This window comes from Haliotis cracherodii, unplaced genomic scaffold, assembly GCF_022045235.1.
Source record: "Haliotis cracherodii isolate W230 unplaced genomic scaffold, xgHalCrac1.p SCAF_2, whole genome shotgun sequence".
In the NCBI taxonomy this organism is placed as follows: Eukaryota; Metazoa; Mollusca; class Gastropoda; order Lepetellida; family Haliotidae; genus Haliotis; species Haliotis cracherodii.
In genome coordinates this window covers 27,903,496-27,925,737 of record NW_027266275.1, presented here as the reverse complement: position 1 = coordinate 27,925,737, position 22,242 = coordinate 27,903,496, and the positions used below count along the sequence as shown (strand labels likewise).

The following is a 22,242-nucleotide window of genomic DNA, read 5'->3' as shown; positions in this document are numbered from 1 at the left end:
ACTTGTTATGACACGTGTCAACCTGATGTTATGACTAGTGTCACACCTGCCACAAGTTGACATTGTTTGTGTAAACACAAATGCCCAAGTTGCAAAACCTATTGAACACACCTCCTAAGTTGGTTCTGATAAGTGTGTTGGGTTGGAACAGTGTTCCAGTTATATCACAGCGTATCAGCTTAATATGGGAGAAAAACCCAAAGTGTTGCAGGTCTTAAATATTTAGCACTTTGGTGAAACCCACAAGCACGGGTATGGTGCTGAAACATAATTGGGGCAATCAAGGATTCGAACCGATGATTATAGGTTTCTTGCATGCCCAAGGGATGCAAACCAGAACAGTAAATTAACAGCTAGGCCACCTGTGCCCCCTCTTACAACAAGTATGGGGACCTAGTGATCTTTGTTGCCTTCAAATGTTAATTTGGTAGTCAGGTATACTTCTGCAATATCTTGTGTATTTTTTCTCTTTAATAATTGGATCGGGTCTCACGCAAGAAACCAAGAGATTTGAACACAGGAATAATGATCATAATGCATAAAAGCATGAAGTAACTGCTGAATAACCACACACAAAGAAAGGATGTCATCGTATATCATGTATTGATGAATGTTTAATGTTGATACTGTATCGACACAAACTCATGAATATCGATACTAAATTAACAATTCACTGCCACAGAAACGTTTACATTTGATAAGATGGATTAAAAGAAGGCTGAAAATTAGATTTAAAGTCTTCATGGGTCAGCCTAGTTCACATTTAGCATGAGGTTGATTAACTGCAGCTCTAGACAGAACTGTTTTTACCTGTACACAAACAGAATAACTAATTTTGTTGTTAATCAATAAAGTGATATATTGTAACACATTTAAGTTGATACATCCCATACATTGGGCAGAACTTACGTTTCAATCATGTTAACCACATTCTCCACCGACCCTGCCATAGTATTTGCCAGTGTCATCTCTGCGTAAGTCTTGAAGCCGCGCAGCTTGGCATAGTCTCCGCTGTAAACAACACACACCGCAACTGAAGGCATACTTGTGTCTCCACAACAAATAGTGTATCCCATGACTTCATGATACCGTATTCAGCGTAATAAGCGCCCAGGGTGCTCTTAAAATTAGAAATAGTAGGCTCTTATTAGAATTAAATTTAAAAAATCGTAAATTCTGTGGTTTATGCTGACTGCCTGAATGATATAAAAGAAAAGTCTGTGCGTATTTTACACGACAAACATATTTTTCAAGAATTTAAATTCCAGTAATTAAGGGTGCATATGACACACAAGTGTGTATTATACACGAATAAATAAGTCTTGTGTACATTGATCAATCGGAAGGGGTGCCAATTGGGATTGTTCACCCGCCAATATATTAGGAAATATCACCATGGGCGCTTATAAGACCGGGGCGCATATTACCTTGAATATGGTAAGTAAATTTCCGGTTATTAGACACCTTAGATTCATTCACTTAACAAGATTTGACTGTATTTGAAAAGACATCACATTATTCACTCAAGGTTAATGCTTCATAGACCAAGACTGAGTAATTAAAACGGATAACTGGTCGGACGATCAAAAGGACACATTTGCCATTCCTACTCAGTTGACCTTGAGACTTCGGTCAACATGTGAAACATTTAAAGATTGATAGAAGATTGATAGAAGATTGATGTCAGTGAATGCTGTTTATCAATGCAGTCAGCAGTAGAAAAGAAATCTGTAGATAATCAAGTCTTGACCTGACATATAAGAGGTGAATAGCATGAGACATACCAATGGTTAATAGAATGAGCAACGGTCTCTTCAGCTGGGTCGCGATGACATAGTGACACAGAATGTATGTACTGTATGTCACTGTTCCAGCTTCCCATACAGCTGCCTACTCATGAACCTGTGGCTAGTAATATTTAATATGGGCAAGTCATAATACCTGTATATTTGTTATCATATTTCCCAGTTGATTTACATAATAGATTCACTGATTACTTTGTGAACATATCTGAAAAGAAATTCTCATTTTCAAAGTCATTGCATGTTTGGTGTTCATAATGACTGGCTCGTGATACTCCTCAACATTGGAAAGGGCTTCTGGACTATATCATACTGTTATGTGACTAGAGGGCAGCAGCTGGTGGTCTTGAATAATGTACTTACTTTAACCCTAAATAAAGCTGACCATGCTCAAGTTGCCTGGCAACATGGGATACTACTTGTATGACATCATCGCTAAGCAACCAATCACACATCCAGGTCCCACATATCCCTACCAAATGTTGAGTAATATGCTATTGAGTTACTGCTCATTCCTCTGGAAAAACACATATTTTAGTCACATCCCACACTGACCTGTACATTCGGATTTCCTCCAGCACCTTCTGATTGGAAAGATGTTGTGCTCCATGTGCATTGGAGGCTCGATTATTGAAGGCTTGCCATGCATTCCACCGCTGCTGTCGGTTATCACAGTGTTCAAGAAATGGGTAGTACACTTCAGGGTTGAGAGTCACCTTCCACGGCCCACTAGACGGTCGAGTTCTGCAACAGAACCCATCCACAGCCATCATTTGATGTAGGTCAGGTGAAATGAGGTTTAACAGCACATTCAAGATTATTTCCCTTATATATGACACGTGTGTGTGTGCACGCTTATACTATTTCGTACTGTGTATTCGTGTGTGTGTGTGTCTAGTCTGTGTGTGTGGCTGCTTGTACTAGTCCAGACTAATGCTGATTTTATAGTGCCAGCCCACTGAGATACCATGCCTCAGTTTAACATGAATACCCCACTGAGACACAGTGAGGTATGACGATGCCTTGGAACAAACCCCGAACCTTCTGCACCCCGGGCGGACGCTCTACCACTAGACCACGGAGGCGATCTCAGTTATTGTAACAGCACAAGGACATTACCACTGCGTTACTCAAATACATCTCGTCATCATCACATAAACCACTGGGGTACATGTTATTGTGTTTAGTTCGTTGTTTAACACCACACTCAGCACTATTCAGGCTAAATGAGGATGACCTGTAAATAATAGAATCTGGACCAGACAATCCAGTGATTGATATATTGAGGAATGATCCACACTGTCCAGGTACGTTGATAAGCAATCAACAAAGTCATGGAGCCTGACCAGCCAATCCATAAAGCCCATTACAACCAACATAGGTTGCTGGAGTCCTCTTCTGACCAGAACTACGAATGGAGTACACATCATTAAGACCTTTGACAAGGCATATGATGTGTGACAAAAAACAAAATGAAAATGATGGTATTTTTCTTTACCTTGTAATTTGTAAAGGAAACATTCCCTTGTTAATTGTAGTGCAGGATACAGGAATCACCATAATCATCATAAAAGGATGTAAATATTCTGAAATTATTTTTTTTAAAATTTCCACGGGGAGTAAAAAAATTGTCTTAAGGTGTTGAGTCCAAATTTCAGATATAATGTTTCTTAAAAAGATATATAATAACATAAGATTTATTTTCACATGAATCAAAGTTTTAACATTTTGCAAATGAAAATTGCTGAAAAGGTTGTTCTTAAATATTATGAATGCTTCATTCACCTTACCTATCTCTGACTCCTCCCATGACAAGATCAATTATAAAGATAAATATCTTTCTCGGTTGTAGCCAAGTATAAAAGTTTCAAATGCAGTGTGAACAGATGGATAGATGGACAGACAGATGCATGGCGAGACAAATGACAGCTCACATCGTTGATGTCAAGGTGTGTTTAAAATTTCACCTCAGTTCCAGAATTATAAGTCTTCAAATACACAATTTTCATCAAAACAAAATTTAGGCTTGACCAGACATGCAAGTGAGTGATGGTCACGCATTGTAACTAACTACCTGGTAGGCATTTAGCTGGCACTTATGACAAATATGAGGTTCTGGTGGGTATTCCAGGGAATGAGTCAACTATAACAATTACCAATCTTGTCTGCATTATTTGAGCTTCCATTCCTCACTATCATGTATCACCAGACACTTTAGCAACTATTCATTTATTATAGGAGGGGTGTTGGTGGGGAGAGAGTGGCCTGTATCATATTTTGTCATTCATGACACCCGTGAAGGTCAAGGGTAGAATAGGTCTTCAGCAACCCATGCTTGCCTTAAAAGGTGACTATGCTTGTCGTAAGAGGCATCGGGTGGTCAGGCTCGCTGAAGCATGTCATCGCATCCCAATTGTGTGGATTGATGTTCATGATGACAATCACTGGATAGTCTGGTCCTGACTTGATTATTTACAGACCGCTTTCATAGAGCTGGAATTTTGCTGAACGAGGCGTTAAACAACAAACAAACAAACAAACAAATGTCATCCATGAACATTCCAAGTAACAAAGGTAGCACATATTAACTTTACAATGTACAGATTCCACATACTTGTCTTCAGCCATTGTTGTAAGCAAAGACCGCGGCATGCTCTCCACTATTCCAAAGTTGTCAATGCGATGACTGAATAGCCCTGCAGTCAGTTCAACCTTTTTACTGAAAAAAAAAAAATCCCAATAATTCAGGATTCACAAGCTGAAGTTTGACAACCAAAATTGTCTGTAGAAAGTCAGATGGGGCTGTTTGACTGCAAAGGGGTTAAAGGAAATACTGACAAAAACTTTATTAACATTTATCCCGTTGAAGGGTACAAGACTGAAAGGATCTGATCCCCTGTTGCTATTCTGCACCTGATTTCCCACCTGACTTGATGTAACTGGATATGCTGAGTGCAGCTGAAAGGTAACACAAACACTTCTGTTTCCACCAAGCTTCACCTAAACCACCATACTTGTGCTTTAGACCATCTTCAGTACTTCATAGGTTTGTATGTACTACTTTCCTACATCACATGTGATCCTTAGGTTTGACTGACTGCCCCTATTGATAACCAACGAATCAAACCATGGCCTGGTTCCAGCCGATTTACTGCGATCCACAGTATATGACATGCATTTTTCAATGGAATTTGTATATGACAGTATATTTTACCAGTTAAATCCGGTATACACGGTATTAAACTTCCATGAATGCCAAATGTCTTCATCTAAATTGGCAACTAAAAAACAAACACACTTCACTACTCCACTGCACAGCGGTTGTATGCAATCACGGGTGATGAGGTGTGTACACACCCAGGAAGTAACGACACTGACTTCACAATGACACTAATCCCATCTCAAGGCATCTTCCCGGGGCAAGTGAGTTAACTGACTATGAAAGTCCAGTTTCCACCCTTGCCGAACTAGGCTGGTATTATGGAGTTACATTTTGGCTGGACTAACGAGTCTATGCATAGTCCAATCAAAATCGCGCACTGAAATCGAAATCCGGTTCGTAACGTGTCATGAACATTTCAGTCGACTGCTGGATTTGCAAAGCATGTGCACCACTAACTCGTTGTCAACAGATATTTTCTAAATCTTTTCATGCTTTTAATCAAGGTGCTCACGTGATTTGACGCATTTCGCGATGTAAGACTCTTTTTATCTCAATATAGATCTTGATTATCAATCAGATCATCTCGACTGGGCGCCACCGTTTTGTTTGAAGCAAATGCAAGTGATACGAGAGGTTGAATCTGATTGGTCAATAGGGGAGGCATAGAAAGGACATAACTTGTAATAGCCACTTGTGGCGCTACGATCGAGCCCAGGAATTCCGCCCTAGTTCGGCAAGGATGGAAACTGGACTTTCAAAGTCAGTTAACTCCCTTGCCTCGGGAAGATGATCTCAAGATAGCAGGTGCCCTGTGCTGAACCCGGGACTGACCTGAAGACCAGCCTCTCTCTGTTGATGCCCTGTAGGGCTGTGATATACTTCCACTTGTCTTTCCCCTGGATGCCCACCCCACGGGCATGTGACTCATGCAGGTATAGATCCACCAGGCGGCGCTGCATCTCTGTCAGGTTCACATCTTGGCCAACTTCCTGCACCAACACAATCATCATTAAAACATGAAAACAAAACATTTTCAGTTTTAGAAAATAAGTATTTAGCCTCAGAGGTGAGGTGAAATGGGGTTCCAAGACTACCGGGTATTGCACTTATATACCGACGTGCATGCACATGTGTGTATATATGTGTGTGTGCGTGGCTGCTCGCACTAGTCCTGACTGATTGATGCCAGTTGTATAGTGCTAGCCCACTGAGATAACATGCCTCAGTTTAACATGAATACCCCACTCAGACACAGTATAATGACACTGAGCCAACTAGTCCTTGTTTTAGCCCCTTAATGCTGAGTGCCAGGGAGGGTAACAAGTACAACGGTACCATATTAAACGCCTGTTGGTATGACGCGGCTGGGAATCAAAGCCAACCTTCCGGTCTCCAGATGCTCTATCCGCTAGACCACAGAGGCGGTCATTTAGCTTTGACATAACACTAGAGCTAAGTATCACAACATCTACTTTTCTCTTCATTTATTTAAATATTCACGAAGTTTCACCTACCTTCACAGCATAGTACAGGTCTGCATTTTGGTGTCGGTCGTGGTTACAGTAATTAACCTGTCGCGTCACCTGAAGTATTGAAGCATACCTGGGATAGAGATGCAATTTATGCCGGGCGCACTGAAAGATGCTTAGGTCTGCTTCATGAAGTTAAAGGGTGCAAACTAGAATAATAACTTTGTTTCATTATGTAACCTTGTGAATGGCATTTCACCAAGGCTAGATAATAGGCAGTTGATGATTTGATAGTTCACTCCTTCATTTTCAGTGAGATCAACAATACATGTACCCTTATTCATTTCTGAAAATCGTGAAATCGTGAAACTAATGCATCTCCAAAGGAATGTGACCGCTTGCCCCTAGCCAAAAATGCGACTCAATGTGAATGCGACAATCCCCTCCATTCAAGCATAAGTGGATTTATATCTAAAGAAAATGTCCTCTGTCAGGTTTACAGGAGAATTCTCACCTTAATCCAACCTTATATTTATACAATCACACAACAAATAGCACCGCTTATTAGCGCTGAGTAGAGTACTTCCGCTAAAACAAAACAGGCGCCCTAACTCGTGTTGGCCTTTGACGCAGTCGCAGAGAGCAAAGACACTGTCTTGCGTGGGTGGCATCTGTCTGGACTTGCAGGAGATCAGTGATGACATAAGTGAGTAGAACTCTTGTCTTGACACCAGTAGTGACAATTCACAGGATGTAATTAGTGTTTGAATGACATTGTTTATATACTTGATGTGATGTGGAATACATAGTTGTTTATTTTAAGTGTATGTCTAAGATGGTATTTCTGCTATCCAAAATGTCTTATTGTTGATATAAATACGATGTTTAATATTGCGACCAAAGACCATTCGCATTTTTTGCATATAATTCACGCTTGCGTTAATTTCAAGATTTACATACCCAATATTTTGTGAATTATACTGTGCATTAAACAGTCATGTTAATCATTTTCCATGTGTTGTCACATTGTATGTTGTTGTTTCACAGTAATCATGGTTCTTAAAAGCTGTTATTTCTGAGTGTGCCCCTCCGAAAGTAGGAACTTATTTTAACTGTGCCATTATGACTTTAACCGTGTCCTCAGAACTACAATAAGAGGAATTTTGAAGCCTGCATTCATACATTCTGAGGACAAAATATCCAAATGCAAAAGTGAGTATGTAATGTGCAATTATAGCAGATGTGTGTGATTTTTCTTTTAAATGTCCTTCCACTCTCAACTGCAAATCACTACATTGTTTATTCCAAAACAAAACTTCCAAGTTCTGAGTGAGTTATGGTTACGCCGCTTTCAGCAATATTCCAGCAAAATATTGACACAAGGGGACACAAGAAATGGGCTTTACACATTGTATAAATGTGGGGTATAGAACCCAGGTCCTGGTGTGATGAGTGAACGCTTTAACCACCAGGCTACCCCAGTTCTGAAAAGAAAGTAGTATAGCTTGATGATGATGAAGGGATTATCTCCCTTGCCGACTACTTACCCTTTTGTAGGCATCATTGTAACCTTTGTCCTTCTGAACCCTGCACAGAATGCGGAATGTTCTGTAGGCATAGTTCAGTGGAGCTTCTAATTGCTCCACTTGGTTGAACACTCCATCAAAGGTCTTCTCAACCTTAGGATCTGTAATGTAAAATTGACAATATTGTAATAACTTGTATGCTTGGTAGTACATGCCATGATATCTGATGGTAAGAAATTGTGACATCACTTATACAAAACTTCTATATACTGAGACACTTTGAAAACACATATTAGATTTCATTTTGCAATATTTGGACACAAAAATAAAATTAAGTTGTTCTGGGTACTAACGCACGAGGTAATCAAACACATACTGGTTCAAATCTCATTCCATGTCTATTTTTACTTCAAATTAAAGTTTTGGCATTTTGATTGTGTTTCAGCACAGAACACTGAACTAAATTTGTCATGTGAGTGAGCAATAACGCATATGAGAGAACATTAAGCCATCTGTGACGTCTTCAACAATGGATGATGTCCATCTTTAATTATTTGCGACCATGCATTATTGCTATGATGACCCTTTGCTAAGGGCAGCATCACAAACAATTGGCTTGAACAAGCAAATCAGCATGAGGCAAATATTACAATGCTCAGTGAGAATTACTAAAATTATCTGATATCTTTGCTCCTGTGGGTAGTATTTAGAAATTATGACACTCCTTGGACAACTACCTTGCAAGTTTTCAATGTGAAGTGACAAATTTGTGTCATGGTCTATGGACAACTTGGAGCACCCTGTAATACAGCGGTTTGGATTGATAGCAGAGAACTTTGGCAGGTCTGCGAGTCTCAGCAGTGGGTTGGTGTCTGGTGTGTCTGGTGGCACCTCCGGCAACCTGAGTTAGTGTTACACAAAGTACTATCAGCATCAAAACAATTCAAAACATTCTTCAAGGCAGATCTTCCATCAATGAAACTTTCACTATTCATATATTAACTGCAAAATATTGCCACATACACAGAATAAAGAAACAACATATACAGCTTAACAAAGTAAATAAAACCAAGGCATGTGAGAGAATTGTCATAAACTTGTCCATAATTTTTTTAATTAGTAACATTATTATAAACCTACAACATATTTTATTCATATTTGGAACATAATTTCATTGCTTACTGGTTGTGCTGGTATTGTTACACAAAGTTGTTGTTTAAACAAAATATTGGACACAAAGTCTTATCAGTGCATAAGTTGAATTCTCCTTATGCCCCAAACAACACTTTTTAAAAACAATCCCTACTTGAATAAATGTTTCAGGATCTCAATTAAAACGCAGACCTGACCATTGTCATGGCCATGATATGCATGTAAACATGACCATGATATGACATGTGTGATATGTCTGCACGATTGAATATTATCTGAAAGAAACTAGACTCAATGGTCTGGTGAATATATCCAGTGAAGATCTAGACACTAATTAGTGTGCTGTGTGATAATGGGATAATTGTCTCTCGATAATATTGAGCAATGTTTCATTGTGAGTTGCATACACTTGATAAACTCTGATTCATTAAATGAATGAAGTGTTGTTTTCATTAAAACTATGACTGGAAATTTACCCCAGTTCTGTAACGCCTCTTTAATGTTTGTGTTTATCTTAACTGTATAATTATAATGTCTACTTATTTTCAAGCATCAGAATATCTAGTTGAAAAAGTTTTGACTTGCTTGCATGAATACATAATGTTGTCATGTGGCAGGCAGGATAAGATAGTGTATATATGTCATTGATTTTGTTGTAGTTACTTTAATGATTAAGTAAATATTGATTTACACAGTTGTATACAAACTGAGGCCTGTGAAGGATCGAACAAGCTATCAGCTCACTGCACAGGGTACCATGACACATGAACAGGCCAGGTCACACTTTGTAACAGTCTAATCCTCATCAGTTGCCTCTCACAAACTTGGCAACCGGAGGACGCATTCTGACCCGTTTTCTGACTCATGAGAAAGGAAACAGTTATTGCGTGAAAACTGTTTTGGAACTTTGGGTCTGAGCAAACATATGAAAATTATTTATTCAACCTAACATTACTGTTAACATAGAACTTTACGGATAATGTATTAATGTAGAACTAGAAGCAGAGACCATAAAATATGTTCCTGGACTCTGATAGAAATAATTCATTGAAAGATGAGATTAAAACAATAACCCTTTTGGTAGAATAGAGAAAACCACTCATTCCCTATTTTGTATGCATGAAAACCAACGACGATCATTTATTTTTTTTGCAACACGAAAACGTTTTCGTAATAGGCCTAGATCTGCAGCTTAATCTACCGTTCTATGTATGATAATCAGTGTATTGAAATCATCTCTAAATGATTTAACTGAAAAGAGACATTTTTATTAAGTAGTGCATTTACTATAACACTCACGTTACATAATATTGCCCACTTGCATATCTAACGTGTGTTTTAATTAAACGGCATGGCATGCGAAGCTTCCATGCACGACCTCGAACCATGGAGGTCGCCATCTTGAGTACATAAGAGTTATCTGCCCTTGGAAACAGACAGGTGCGTGTTTTAACCGACTTACTAACTGCACGACAGCGGTGCTCTATGGAATATAGACAAGGGGAATAACTGCAGTAGTGTCCGTATATACCTTTTATTACATATCTTCAAATTTACGCAGATGCGCTTTGCTGGTTAACAACAATTCATAAAAGTCTTGTCGCTTACCTTTTGAATATTTATAAGGACTTTTAAAGGCAATACTTTTCATATTTCTTGCAGCAGTGGCTTCAAAATAACCGGAAGTTTTGACATGTGACGTCATGGGTGGGGTGAACACCAAAATGGCGGAGTTGGTCATGTCATGTTGTATGAGTGACCACGAGAAATCACAACGATTACGAAGTCATGAGATCGACAAAAAATTAATGAAGGATCGGTTGACATTCAGGAGAACAGTGAGGCTTTTGTTACTCGGTGCCGGAGAGAGTGGAAAGAGTACTTTCCTAAAGCAGATGAGGATTATCCACGGGATGGATTTCGACGACGAAGCACTCCGGGAATACCAGACTGTGATATACAACAACATTGTAAAGGGCATGCGTGTTTTGATCGATGCCAGAGACAAACTAGGCATTCCTTTTGGAAATGAGGAAAGTGTTAAACATGCAAATTTTGTTTTCAGTTATGATGGAGTTAAAAAATTAGAAGAGAGAACATTTCTCCAGTATGTGGAACCAATGAGAATATTATGGCAAGACAGCGGGATAAAAGGGGCGTTCGACAGACGGAGAGAATTTCAACTGGTAAGTATTAATTAAAGTTTATGGATTTTTTTAAGGTTTGGAATTCTAAATCCTTGTCAAATGCATCGAAGTAAGGATCAATACCAAACTGTGGATGTGACAACAGAATTGAGGATAGGAAAGTGTGAATTTAGCTGGGGGTCATCAAACCATTACGGCTTGGTTTTCATGCTATCATCCACTGGTTTGCTTTGTCCAGACATGGATATCTACAGGTCACAAGGGCAGCTATGGTATAATCTTTGCGTAGATCAGTACAGTATGGAGATGTCAGTCATTTGAGGGATTATGGGTCAGATGGGTAATATCTTAGGTGACAAAACAGCTAAAATGAGGATGAGGTGGCAGTCATGACAGTGATTTGGCTGATAGTGGGTGATTGTACCCCAACATCTTGGATTGTTGCTCATGCTATCAACCACTGCTTTCTTTCCACTAATCCATTTACTAGTCCAGAGCTAAGTATTAAATATGTTAAACTACTCATTTGTTTTTGTCTGACATAAATTACACTTGTGGTACAGATGCATTCCAGAATCTAATAATCAAGAGTTTGAATCTGACATTCACCCTGATTTCTTGGTTTGTCAGAACCAGGAACTGAACAGATGCAAAATCCTGCATCATAAATGCGTAAAAATTGAAAATGTCTCCCCAGATGGAGTGCAGAAAATGTGTATGTATATGATTAGGAATGAATAACAACAAACTGTGTCAAATGCCAAAGGTAATCCTTTCTTAGTAATTGATTAATAGGTTGGAAGGTGATATGTGAGTATTCTCTTCCAATGGACTAATTACAGGTACAGCATGGGGTTTGGGGGTATTGAGAGAACAGTTATTCTTTTATTATTGACAATTTCATAACAGTTGACATCATGCTTGCATAAACAGTGCCATTATATTGTTTTTTCAGACTGTTTTTACTGAGTGAAAATGATATGCATGAAGTGTGAAGTGTGTACCAACTGGCAGGGTCATTAGTTCTTTTACTTACCATGCTTACTGTGAGTTACTAGTGGTCATGGATGTTTTTGTGTATAATAGAATATTTGGAACCTTGAATCGCTGCAGTACGAAAGGTGTGGACTTATTGTGTACAGCTTGTTCAGTATGTGGTCAAACCATGCCAACTATTTTTCATACATTGAAAGATCCGGGGATGCATAGGTCTTCAGCTACCCATGCTTGCTGAAAGAGGCGACTATGCTTGTTGAAAGAGTTGACTAGCTGGATCTGGTGGTCAGGCTCACTGACTTGGTTGATGCATGTCATCGTATCCCAATTGTGTGGATTGATGTTCATGATGTCAATCACTGGATTGTCTGGTCCAGACTCAAATATTTACAACCAGCCGCCTATAGCTGGAATATTACTGGGTACAGCATTAAACAATACACACAAAAAACCAAACAAACAAACAAATCATTCATTAAAAAATGTGATTAACATAAAACTCTTTGACCTGAAGAATCCATTAATAGAAACATTCTTGTGCTTGTGTCAAACCATTTGTAATGTTAAGACAACACTAAGTACACTAACAATGTATACAAATCCTCATTAGATGTTATTTTCGCTGCGATCAGCTGTATGATCAGCTGATGCAGCTATAGAAACCTGCTTGTGTGTGGTGACATTAGTAATGTGTACATTTGCCTTGAAACTAGTTTGTTGAAAATGTAGGTAGACCTTTCACGCAAATTTGCTGACACAGAATACATGAGCAATTAGGTTTGTTTAAAATGTCTTGGCTCCTGAAATTGATCAATAAATTCTGTCCACACGTTAAGCTGCTTCACCAGTGGCTTGAATATGTGTCGATTTGGCTGAAATGTTGTATTTTAACCTCCTTTAAGTATTTCCATTTTTTACCTTTGCAAGTGATATGTAAGTATGGTTAGCACTTGAAGAGTACTTTTTTATAATTCCTAATTTGAATCTCCTTTTCATCATGATTATGTAGTTGTGTAGAAGTAAGATAACCTTGTTTCAGTATTGATCAGGGTGTGCAACATACATATGTGTTCTAAATACATGTACCGGATCTGATACTCCAGAATTTTTTGGAATTGGCATTTGTCATCTGATCTGCATGGACATTTGGTGAAAGCCTGATATATTTGCCAGTTCTTATGACTCAGTAATACATGTTAGTGGCCCACTCTGAGTGAGGGACCCAGTGTAACCACTCACTGTACCAGCAGGAAACAAAATATGTATTGTTGTGATGCGTTATGCATCTTACAGAAACTGTTTCCTTGTTTGAATTGAAACTTGAAGAAAATTGCAAAAATAGTCCGAATATTGATTTTCTGATCAGAACAGGAAGATATCATAAGTATAATGTACATGTTTTTAGTTTAAATAGTTTCCATCATTCTAACATCCAGTAGGACCCGCAGTGGATATTTTTTGTGTCGGTTTATCATGTTTTTGATTTGTATGTGCATAGGACCTATCTGTCTCCGCTAAAATTATGCATGCCTTAATTGCATGAATATGTCCCTCAAGTGGAATTAAAGAGTATGTGCAGATGTTGAAACGTATAACATATGGTCAAATAGAAGCCTATAGTGTAAGATTTAAGTACTTTGAATAAGCACAAGTTGTCACACTGGCCTTACCACTGTTTATAATGTTTATGATACCAACTCTATTATCTACTCTGAACATTGTTGGGGTAGATAACTAAGTAGATCTGAATGGTATGTGAAGCATTTGTTAATGTCACACATGGAATTCATGTATCTGTTGTATCAAGCTGAGCTTGTTCCAATAATCTAACGATGTGGATAATTTGCTGCAGTGGCAGCCACTGATATGCATGTCCAGTAGCTTGATGTCCGTGTTGTTGATATGCATGAGGTGATGTACAGCCATGGCTGCTGTAGGAGTCCTCTCAGAGTTTCTATGAAGTTATTACGAAGTGATATGAGGCATGTTTACCTTCCATTTGTCAGCATTTCATAGTGCCAGAGGGCGGTCGGGTAGCCTAGTGGTTAAAGCGTTCGCTCGTCACGCCGAAAACCCGGGTTCGATTCCCGACATGGGTACAATGTTTGAAGTCCATTTCTGGTGTCCCCCGCCGTGATATTGCTGGAATATTGCTAAAAACAGCGTAAAACCATACTCACTCACTCACTCACTCATAGTGCCAGCAGCGGGTCATTGACCCATGTACTTCCTTTTCTGAACAAATAGTTACATAAGCCCATCAACAGGGAGAGAATCTTCCGCGAATCCGCGAATTTCCACAAATTTTGAGTGCCAGATTTGTTAAAATCCATGCCCCACTGAAAAGAAGTATCAGTTGAAAAGGAAATATCCATTCTCTTTCCTGCATCAATATCTTCCGGATGAAGAAATAAACCAAATGGCCATTTCTTTATGTTTGACGTGACTCGTCAACACATGTACAATAATTTAATTTGGTTCCTGTTTTGCTCATGTATGGGTGCATAAGAAGTGTTCTAATTATGGGGGCTCTTGGGTCCCTGAGGTTTGCCCCTATAGTACTTGAATCTAGGACACCTAAATCTGTTTCTTTTCGCCTGTTTAGTATGAGGGTATGACAAGGACCCTTGACTTTCATGCGAAGATTTTAACAATGATAAGTGTTCAACTCAATTGGAATCTCTACTTCTCAATTCTGTGCCTCGGCAATCCTACAGCTCTAGCTAGGCAGATATTTTGTTATGGACACTGAAGTGTTTCTAGGACAACCTTATCTAATCAGCAGCCCCACACTTTATTAGTGTCAAACTGTGTGGAACAGTCACAGACGTTGGCTGATGAAATAGAGATAAAGATGGCTGGAAAACATGTCATACCTGACTACTCTGTAATCATGGTCATACTGATGATGGACTAAGCAAATTGTCTAGTATTGGGAATCATGTCAACAATCATGATCTGTCTTTTCTCTGAAGCAGACGGCCACCTAATGATCACTAACGACCATTTGATATTCTGAGGTGTGGGGCAGAGGGTTTTGTATGGGGACTTCATGTTTTTTCTGTTATTTTTGAGGCATAGTTAATGTTTTCAAGCATATTCTGTCACAATGTATTTTTTCCAATAAACCCCAGCCCTTCCTCCTCCTGAATATCAAATGGTTGGACTTCTTGCTTCATCCTGTCCATCACGTAGCCTTGCTACTGCCCAATACAAATTATGGCAGATGAAACAAAGAATTCATGTAGCATGAGTAGTGCACAAGTATTTTTATGATCTCTTTAGGTGAAACCTGATCAGTCTCTATGAATCCAGATTCATTGGCCTTCTAAGCCTACCAACTAGATGTACGCAGAATCTTTAAATTGAAAACCACTAGTTGTTATGCTTATGGAATGATGGTGGTTGATAATGTTTAGAATATATGGAGACAATTAACATGATACTGTATTCGCTGTAATAAGCACTCCCAGAAAAGTGACAAAGAGAAGCGCATATTTAAGTTCGTAAACACACAAAGCGTAAATTGAGCAGTAGTGAACAAATTTAGTTGAAACAATGAAACAAAATTTTTTGATAATAGTTTCAATGCAATGATATTCCCCTTCTGCACTGTAATATGCACAGAAAAATATGGACTTATGTACATCTTCAATTTTTGTAGGGAGCAGTTATGAAGATTACTTACTGATTGGTTTAGTAATTGGTCAGGGGTGCCTATTGGAGCAGGCAGCAGTAGAAACTAACAGGTTTAGTTCAGTAGTCCTTATAATGACAACTTATAGGAGAACCCTTAAAAAGGGCAAACTTCTACTAGTCCTTGTGATACCTTAACCATTGGGCAGTTTGGCAAGGACTACAGGACTAGTGCCAATTTCTAACACTGGCAGGGTAGTTAATAACACAGCAAATACAATAGATGTTGTATACTCTCCCAACACTTTTAGTACCGTTTATATTAACTATGGGATATAACAAACTTATTTTTTAGTCCCAGTCACATGCTGTATATGTGCTTATAATGAACTACAGTTATCATGGTTATAACAAACTAAAATTAGTGCACTCTTTGAGTTTTTACAAAGGGACAATGCTTTCCCTCGATTTCAGTAAGATTTCTGTGAAAGCAACTCAGAAAAGGCGACATCATACGAAAGTGTACATTTAGAAAGGCAACCAATTGTTAGTTTCTTCAATCATTCTGTCAACTGTAGTTACTAGTAATCCATAAGTTGTCAGTGTATGACTTATAACATGTTGCTTTACACATTGTTGTGCTTCGAATGGGTTCACATTCAATATAGACTGTATCAGTGGTATTATGTCAACAAACATTACAAGTCAGTCGTGTTGTATTGTCATCTGTGGTAATAATTTCCTCACCTACAAGCTGTCACCCATGACATATCTTTACAGCTGACCTGGTTCAACACACCTAAATTCTACATGTACACAGTGCCTACCCCCCTGCCTGTGGCAGGTAACTTTTCTGTTGGGCTGCATGAAATTTTCGCCTACCTGCCTGGCTATCTGGCAGATAATTTTAAGCCAAGTTGTGTATACAGTTTTATTCTAACCCCTCGTAGATTCTCAAGTTATTGTTAGCATTATTTTATCTGAATCAAGATGCGATTCGTTTCTTATTTTTCCTGCAAGTTACATATCTACTGGTGAAGCCCCCACCAGTCAGTTTATCTTATTTTTCCTGATTTTTCAATATTTATAATGTCTGTATGCAGGCAGGTAACTTTGAAGATGGGAAGGCAACACTTATTGGTCACCTGCCCGACTTTCTTATTGGATCTTATTTCAAACACTGCATGTACAGCCACAGTCTATTTTAGGGATGAACATCAAAAAAACATTCGGTATCGATACAAGATATACACTTGCTGAAATATATTCTTTGCTATTTGCTTAATGACCCCAAAAGTTTTGTCAGTCTTTACTTATATGTAGCTGGTAATGATAAAACTGTGAACTTTTGCCACTTTGTCTAATATTAATGTATTTACTTTTATCAACACTCTGGTCTCAGGAGCACAGATCCGGGACAACCATGCAAACGAAGACTGCAGTGTTGACATATATCTTCAGTGCAAATGGAGTCTACAAAGTCTGTGCTATTTGAAAACAGAGACTTTGATTTATATCCTTGATGAGCCGTTTTTGTGCCAGCTATCAAATGATGGCATTAACCACATGGTAGGCAGATCATGAGGTGGAATGTAATCAGTTATAGCGCAGTGCAATGTTGGCCTTGTCAGCCTGGGGAATGGACAGAGACCAATGGGAGATTTGCATTATGTTTAATCTGCATCTGTGACATGCAACTGCATGGCTAACATTTGAAAGACTAAAAGCATACACGCTGTCAATCAGATCAAGGAAGATATTCGTGTTTAGCACTGCCTTCATGTCAGAGTGATCTGGTTGGGCTTGAGAATGAGATCACTTAATTCATTTATAAGGAGGGGCGGTCGGGTAGCCCAGTGGTTAAAGTGTTCGCTCGTCACGCCGAAGACCCGGGTTCGATACCCGACATGGGTACAATGTGTGAAGCACATTTCTGGTGACCCCTACCGTGATATTGCTGGAATATTGCTAAAAGCGGCGTAAAACCATACTCACTCACTCATTCATACATCAGTAAGTTGCAGCTGAGACTAAAATATTTTATTTGTCAGTATGATTTAATTTTGTATATTGAAACTGTTTGATTGTGTGAGTGAGTTGGGTTTAACTCTGCTTTTAGTATTATTCACACCAGATCATGGCTGTGCACTTGAAAGATATAGATAATGGATATTTTACTCACTCCTGTATGCACCCGTTGGGATTCAGGGTAGGAATTGACCTCCAGCAACCTGTGCTGGTTGGAAGAGGTGACGTAAAACATGGTCAAGCATTGTGTGGTCAGGCCCTGGGTCATAGCATGTAATTGTACCCTGATGTCCTGTATCATTGATCATGATGTCCATCACTGGATTGTCTGGCCCAGATTAATTTGTTTATAGGCTAGCCTCATTGCTTAGCGCAGCGTGAAACAACAAACACACAACCCTTTTGTGCCGAAAACTTTCGAGACTACTAAAACATACCTGTCTTATAATTTTTAATAGATTTAAGTGTAATGTATAGAGATTGGTCAGCTCAGCTCAAAAGACTTTGAGGTGTTTCAGATTGTGGCTTCTAACTAGTGGCTGTAGTTGTCGACTCATGTGTGTATATATACTAACCAAAAAGGTTTTAGGGGTCATGAACATTTTGGGGGATGTTTGTTTTGTGGTGAAGACTGAGCACATAGTTTCATAGAAATGTCCCCAATATCCCTGACCCTTTTTATTCAGTATATTGGATAGTTGTTGCACTGTTAAGTACTTGCACATGGTAAACTTTTCTTTAGGTGTCACAGCTTATGAAACATAATACCTTAGCGATTATGAAATGTGCATTAACTTGTTCATTTCATGCAATGTTTGCTGTACACTCAAAACTTGATATCCCTGTAGAGATTCAGGGGCTGAAGTCTCAGGAGCTTACAGCATAGACTTGAAAACAACAACGTATCTGTGGTCCTGGGCTTGAATGAATCTAACATGGCTTGAAATATTAATTTCATGCTAGTTACTTTACCGTATCTCCAGCTAAGCTTTTGATTATTTAGGTAGTTAACCCAGGGGTTTGATGTTGATTGATTGGTTATCCACAATGTTTGGAGGGTATTATAAATATTTTTGACCCACCTGTTTCTTGCCTTGTGGGTATTTTAACTTGAAATCCTGTTTGTAAATCATTTAAAATTAAATGAATAGTAGTATACCAGTCTGCTAGTGCTCTCTTTCAAAAGAATAGCTTCGAAAGAAAGGCCCTATTTTTTAGTCACCAATCAGCGACTGTTTAAGATACATTGACTAGACACAATGTGCTTTTCTATTGGTATCTATCGGTATTCGAGATTGTTTGTTGCACAAGCTTTTCCAAATGAAACTGTCGGTAAGTGAATTTCGCGGTCGGCTGTCATCATAGACATTCATTTTATCTACCAGTTGTAATATACACAACTGTTTCATCTGATAGTTGTAATATCTGCATTAGTTTTATTTCAATAGCATTTTTACAGTGTTTGTTGAGTAATTGATATGCTGGGATTTCATTTGTCTGTGTGCTTCGTTTATTTAATGCATATTTTCTGCAAACAGATTTCAACAGATTTTATCTGTTTAATGCAAAGTTAAATCAAGGAGTAAGTCCCATTTAATGGGTATAAAGGAAGGACTATGCTCCACGGTCTTCAAATCCAGTCGAGCTGTAGCTGTTGACTTATTAGTTATGTCAAACTGCGACATTGTCTTATCAAATTTTATATGAACTAAATGTGTGGAGTGAAACTAGGATAATTTACCACATAAATGTTTTCATCCGGTGTAGAATAGGTCTTCAGCAACTCATGCTTGCCATAAAAGGCGACTATGTTTGTCCAAGTGCGAGGAACAATGCTCATGATATTAATCACTGAATTGTCTGGTCCAGACTCGATTCTTCATGTCTTGAAACCTGTGAAGATCCGGTGTAGAACAGGTAAACCGCCCATGCTTGCTTCATGAGGCGACTATGCTTGTGAGGGGCGACTAACAGGATCGGGTGGTCAGGCATGCTGACTTGGTTTGAAGCATGTCATAGATCCCAATTGCGCGGATCGATGCTCATGAAATTAGTCACTGAATTGACTGGTCCAGATTCGATTATTTTCAGACTGCTGTCATATAGCTGGAATATTGCTGAGTGCGGCGTTAAGCAACAAACAACAACAAATTATGTCTTGACGCGAGCAATAGTCTTTACAGCTTCACACTCACAGATGTGTGTGCACCAGTCATTATAACTGATGTACCCATCAGGTTATGGAGGTGGTTTCTAAGCCATATCATCATTACTCAACTTAAAAAACCATTGCAGCTAGTACCCCCGTTGAGGAAGTAAGCATTTCGCCTGTTGTCTGAGGTAGCAGGAGAGTCTCCCTGCAGTCAGTGAGCTAGTGACCTCGTTAGGCCATCCCTCCTCCCTGCACATCCTGCTGGTTCAGAAGGTACACACAGTATTCAAGCTGCTTGTTCAGCTGCCTCCCTACAGGCATGTGATTGACCCACTTTTTGGAAAACATGCATGGCTAGTCAGATTCTATTACCAAACATCTTGTAGACAGTACAGTGGTAACAGATGCCTGTGCAGTCAGCGGACCTGTGGAGAATCCGGGGTAGAATAGGTCTTCAGCAACCCATGCTTGCCGTAGGCGACTATGCTTGTCGTAAGAGGCGACTAACTGGATCGGGTGGTCAGACTCGCTGACTTGGTTGATGCATGTCATCATTTCCCAATTGCGTGGATCGATACTCATGATGTTAATCACTTGATTGTCTGGTCCAGACCTGACTATATACAGACCACCGTCATATAGCTGGAATATTGCTGAGTGCGGTGTTAAACTACAAACAACAACAAACTTGTGGAAAATCATGTTTAAGATGGCAGTGTCCTGAAATTTACAGAAAGTCAAGATGTAATTATGTTGATTTAAAAAATAGAATGTTTTTACCCTGGCATTGAAACTTGTTCAGTGACTTGTATTCTATGTGCTTGGGCACGGTTCCACAAAACAATCGTAGCAATAGACGATCTTGACTCCCATACTTTTAACACCGACTTGGGATACGGTAGTTGTAGTGCTACAGTTGTTTTGTGGAATGGGTCCCTGGACTAGTTCTTGTGGCACATTGTTGGCAATCATACATCTGTGTTCGAAATTAAGCATGTTTCTTGTCATAACCCTATTCATAATAATTTATATTAAGGGGTACCGTAGATTAAAATATTATCATTATAAGGCACAAACATCAAGCATCCTGCAGACCTGCCTTAATTTCAAACTCTGCATATTGTAGCCACACTTTTACGCTGGTATTAATACTTGTGAATGGCTAAACCTTCAGTCCTTGTAATTAGAACTTCATACAGATAGAAAGCCTTGAAGTTTTTTTGGTTGATGGTAATAGGTTGTGTTTTTCTATTACGCAGCTTGTATCTCATTAGGTGGCCTAGCGATGGAGAGGGATCAGGATACACCAAATTTCAGATTTGTACGATATGCTTTTCAGGAGAGCAGACATGCTGATGGTATTGTTGAATGCTTTATGCAGACATTTAAAGTATCAGTATTTTGCAGCATTTCCCTGCACTGCTCCTCATTACCTGGCCTCCCACTTCCTTCAACAGCCTTCCACCTCCTACAACAGCCTCCCCACCTCCTACAACAGCCTCCCCACCTCCTACAACAGCCTCCCCACCTCCTACAACAGCCTCCCCACCTCCAACAACAGCCTACAACAGTCTCCCACACCCTACAACAGCCTCCCTACCTCCTACAACAGCCTCCCCAACCCTTAATACAGCCTCCCCACCTCCTACAACAGCCTCCCCACCCCCTACAACAGCCTCCCCACCTCCTACAACAGCCTTCCCACCTCCTACAACAGCCTCCCACCTCCTACAACAGCCTCCCCACCTCCTACAACAGCCTCCCCACCTCCTACAACAGCCTCCCCACCTCCTACAACAGCCTCCCACCTCCTACAACAGCCTCCCCACCTCCTACAACAGCCTCCCCACCTCCTACAACAGCCTCCCCACCTCCTACAACAGCCTCCCCACCTCCTACAACAGCCTACAACAGTCTCCCACACCCTACAACAGCCTCCCTACCTCCTACAACAGCCTCCCCAACCCTTAATACAGCCTCCCCACCTCCTACAACAGCCTCCCCACCCCCTACAACAGCCTCCCCACCCCCTACAACAGCCTCCCCACCTCCTACAACAGCCTCCCGACACCCTACAACAGCCTCCCCACCTCCTACAACAGCCTCCGTCCTCCTACAACAGCCTTCCCACCTCCTACAACAGCCTCCCCACCAACAACAGCCTACAACAG

The 22,242-nt window shown here is 39.7% G+C and overlaps 2 protein-coding genes across 2 annotated transcripts in view; one reads left to right on the top strand and one right to left on the bottom strand.

Moving 5' to 3' along the window:
• Positions 1 to 10,512, bottom strand: part of LOC139468921 (uncharacterized) — a 42,653-nt gene extending 32,141 nt beyond the window's left edge. Inside the window, exons 1-8 of the mRNA XM_071251060.1 lie at positions 10,412 to 10,512; positions 8,698 to 8,861; positions 7,982 to 8,121; positions 6,480 to 6,548; positions 5,797 to 5,954; positions 4,417 to 4,521; positions 2,358 to 2,546; positions 910 to 1,011 (exon numbers count right to left, since the gene is read on the bottom strand). Coding sequence (XP_071107161.1) covers positions 910 to 1,011; positions 2,358 to 2,546; positions 4,417 to 4,521; positions 5,797 to 5,954; positions 6,480 to 6,548; positions 7,982 to 8,121; positions 8,698 to 8,861; positions 10,412 to 10,512 — 1,028 coding nt within the window. The remainder of the gene's footprint in view (positions 1 to 909; positions 1,012 to 2,357; positions 2,547 to 4,416; positions 4,522 to 5,796; positions 5,955 to 6,479; positions 6,549 to 7,981; positions 8,122 to 8,697; positions 8,862 to 10,411) is intronic.
• A 303-nt stretch (positions 10,513 to 10,815) lies between these two features.
• LOC139467925 (guanine nucleotide-binding protein subunit alpha-12-like) overlaps positions 10,816 to 22,242 on the top strand; it is a 43,862-nt gene continuing 32,435 nt past the window's right edge. Inside the window, exon 1 of the mRNA XM_071249513.1 lies at positions 10,816 to 11,298. Coding sequence (XP_071105614.1) covers positions 10,816 to 11,298 — 483 coding nt within the window. The remainder of the gene's footprint in view (positions 11,299 to 22,242) is intronic.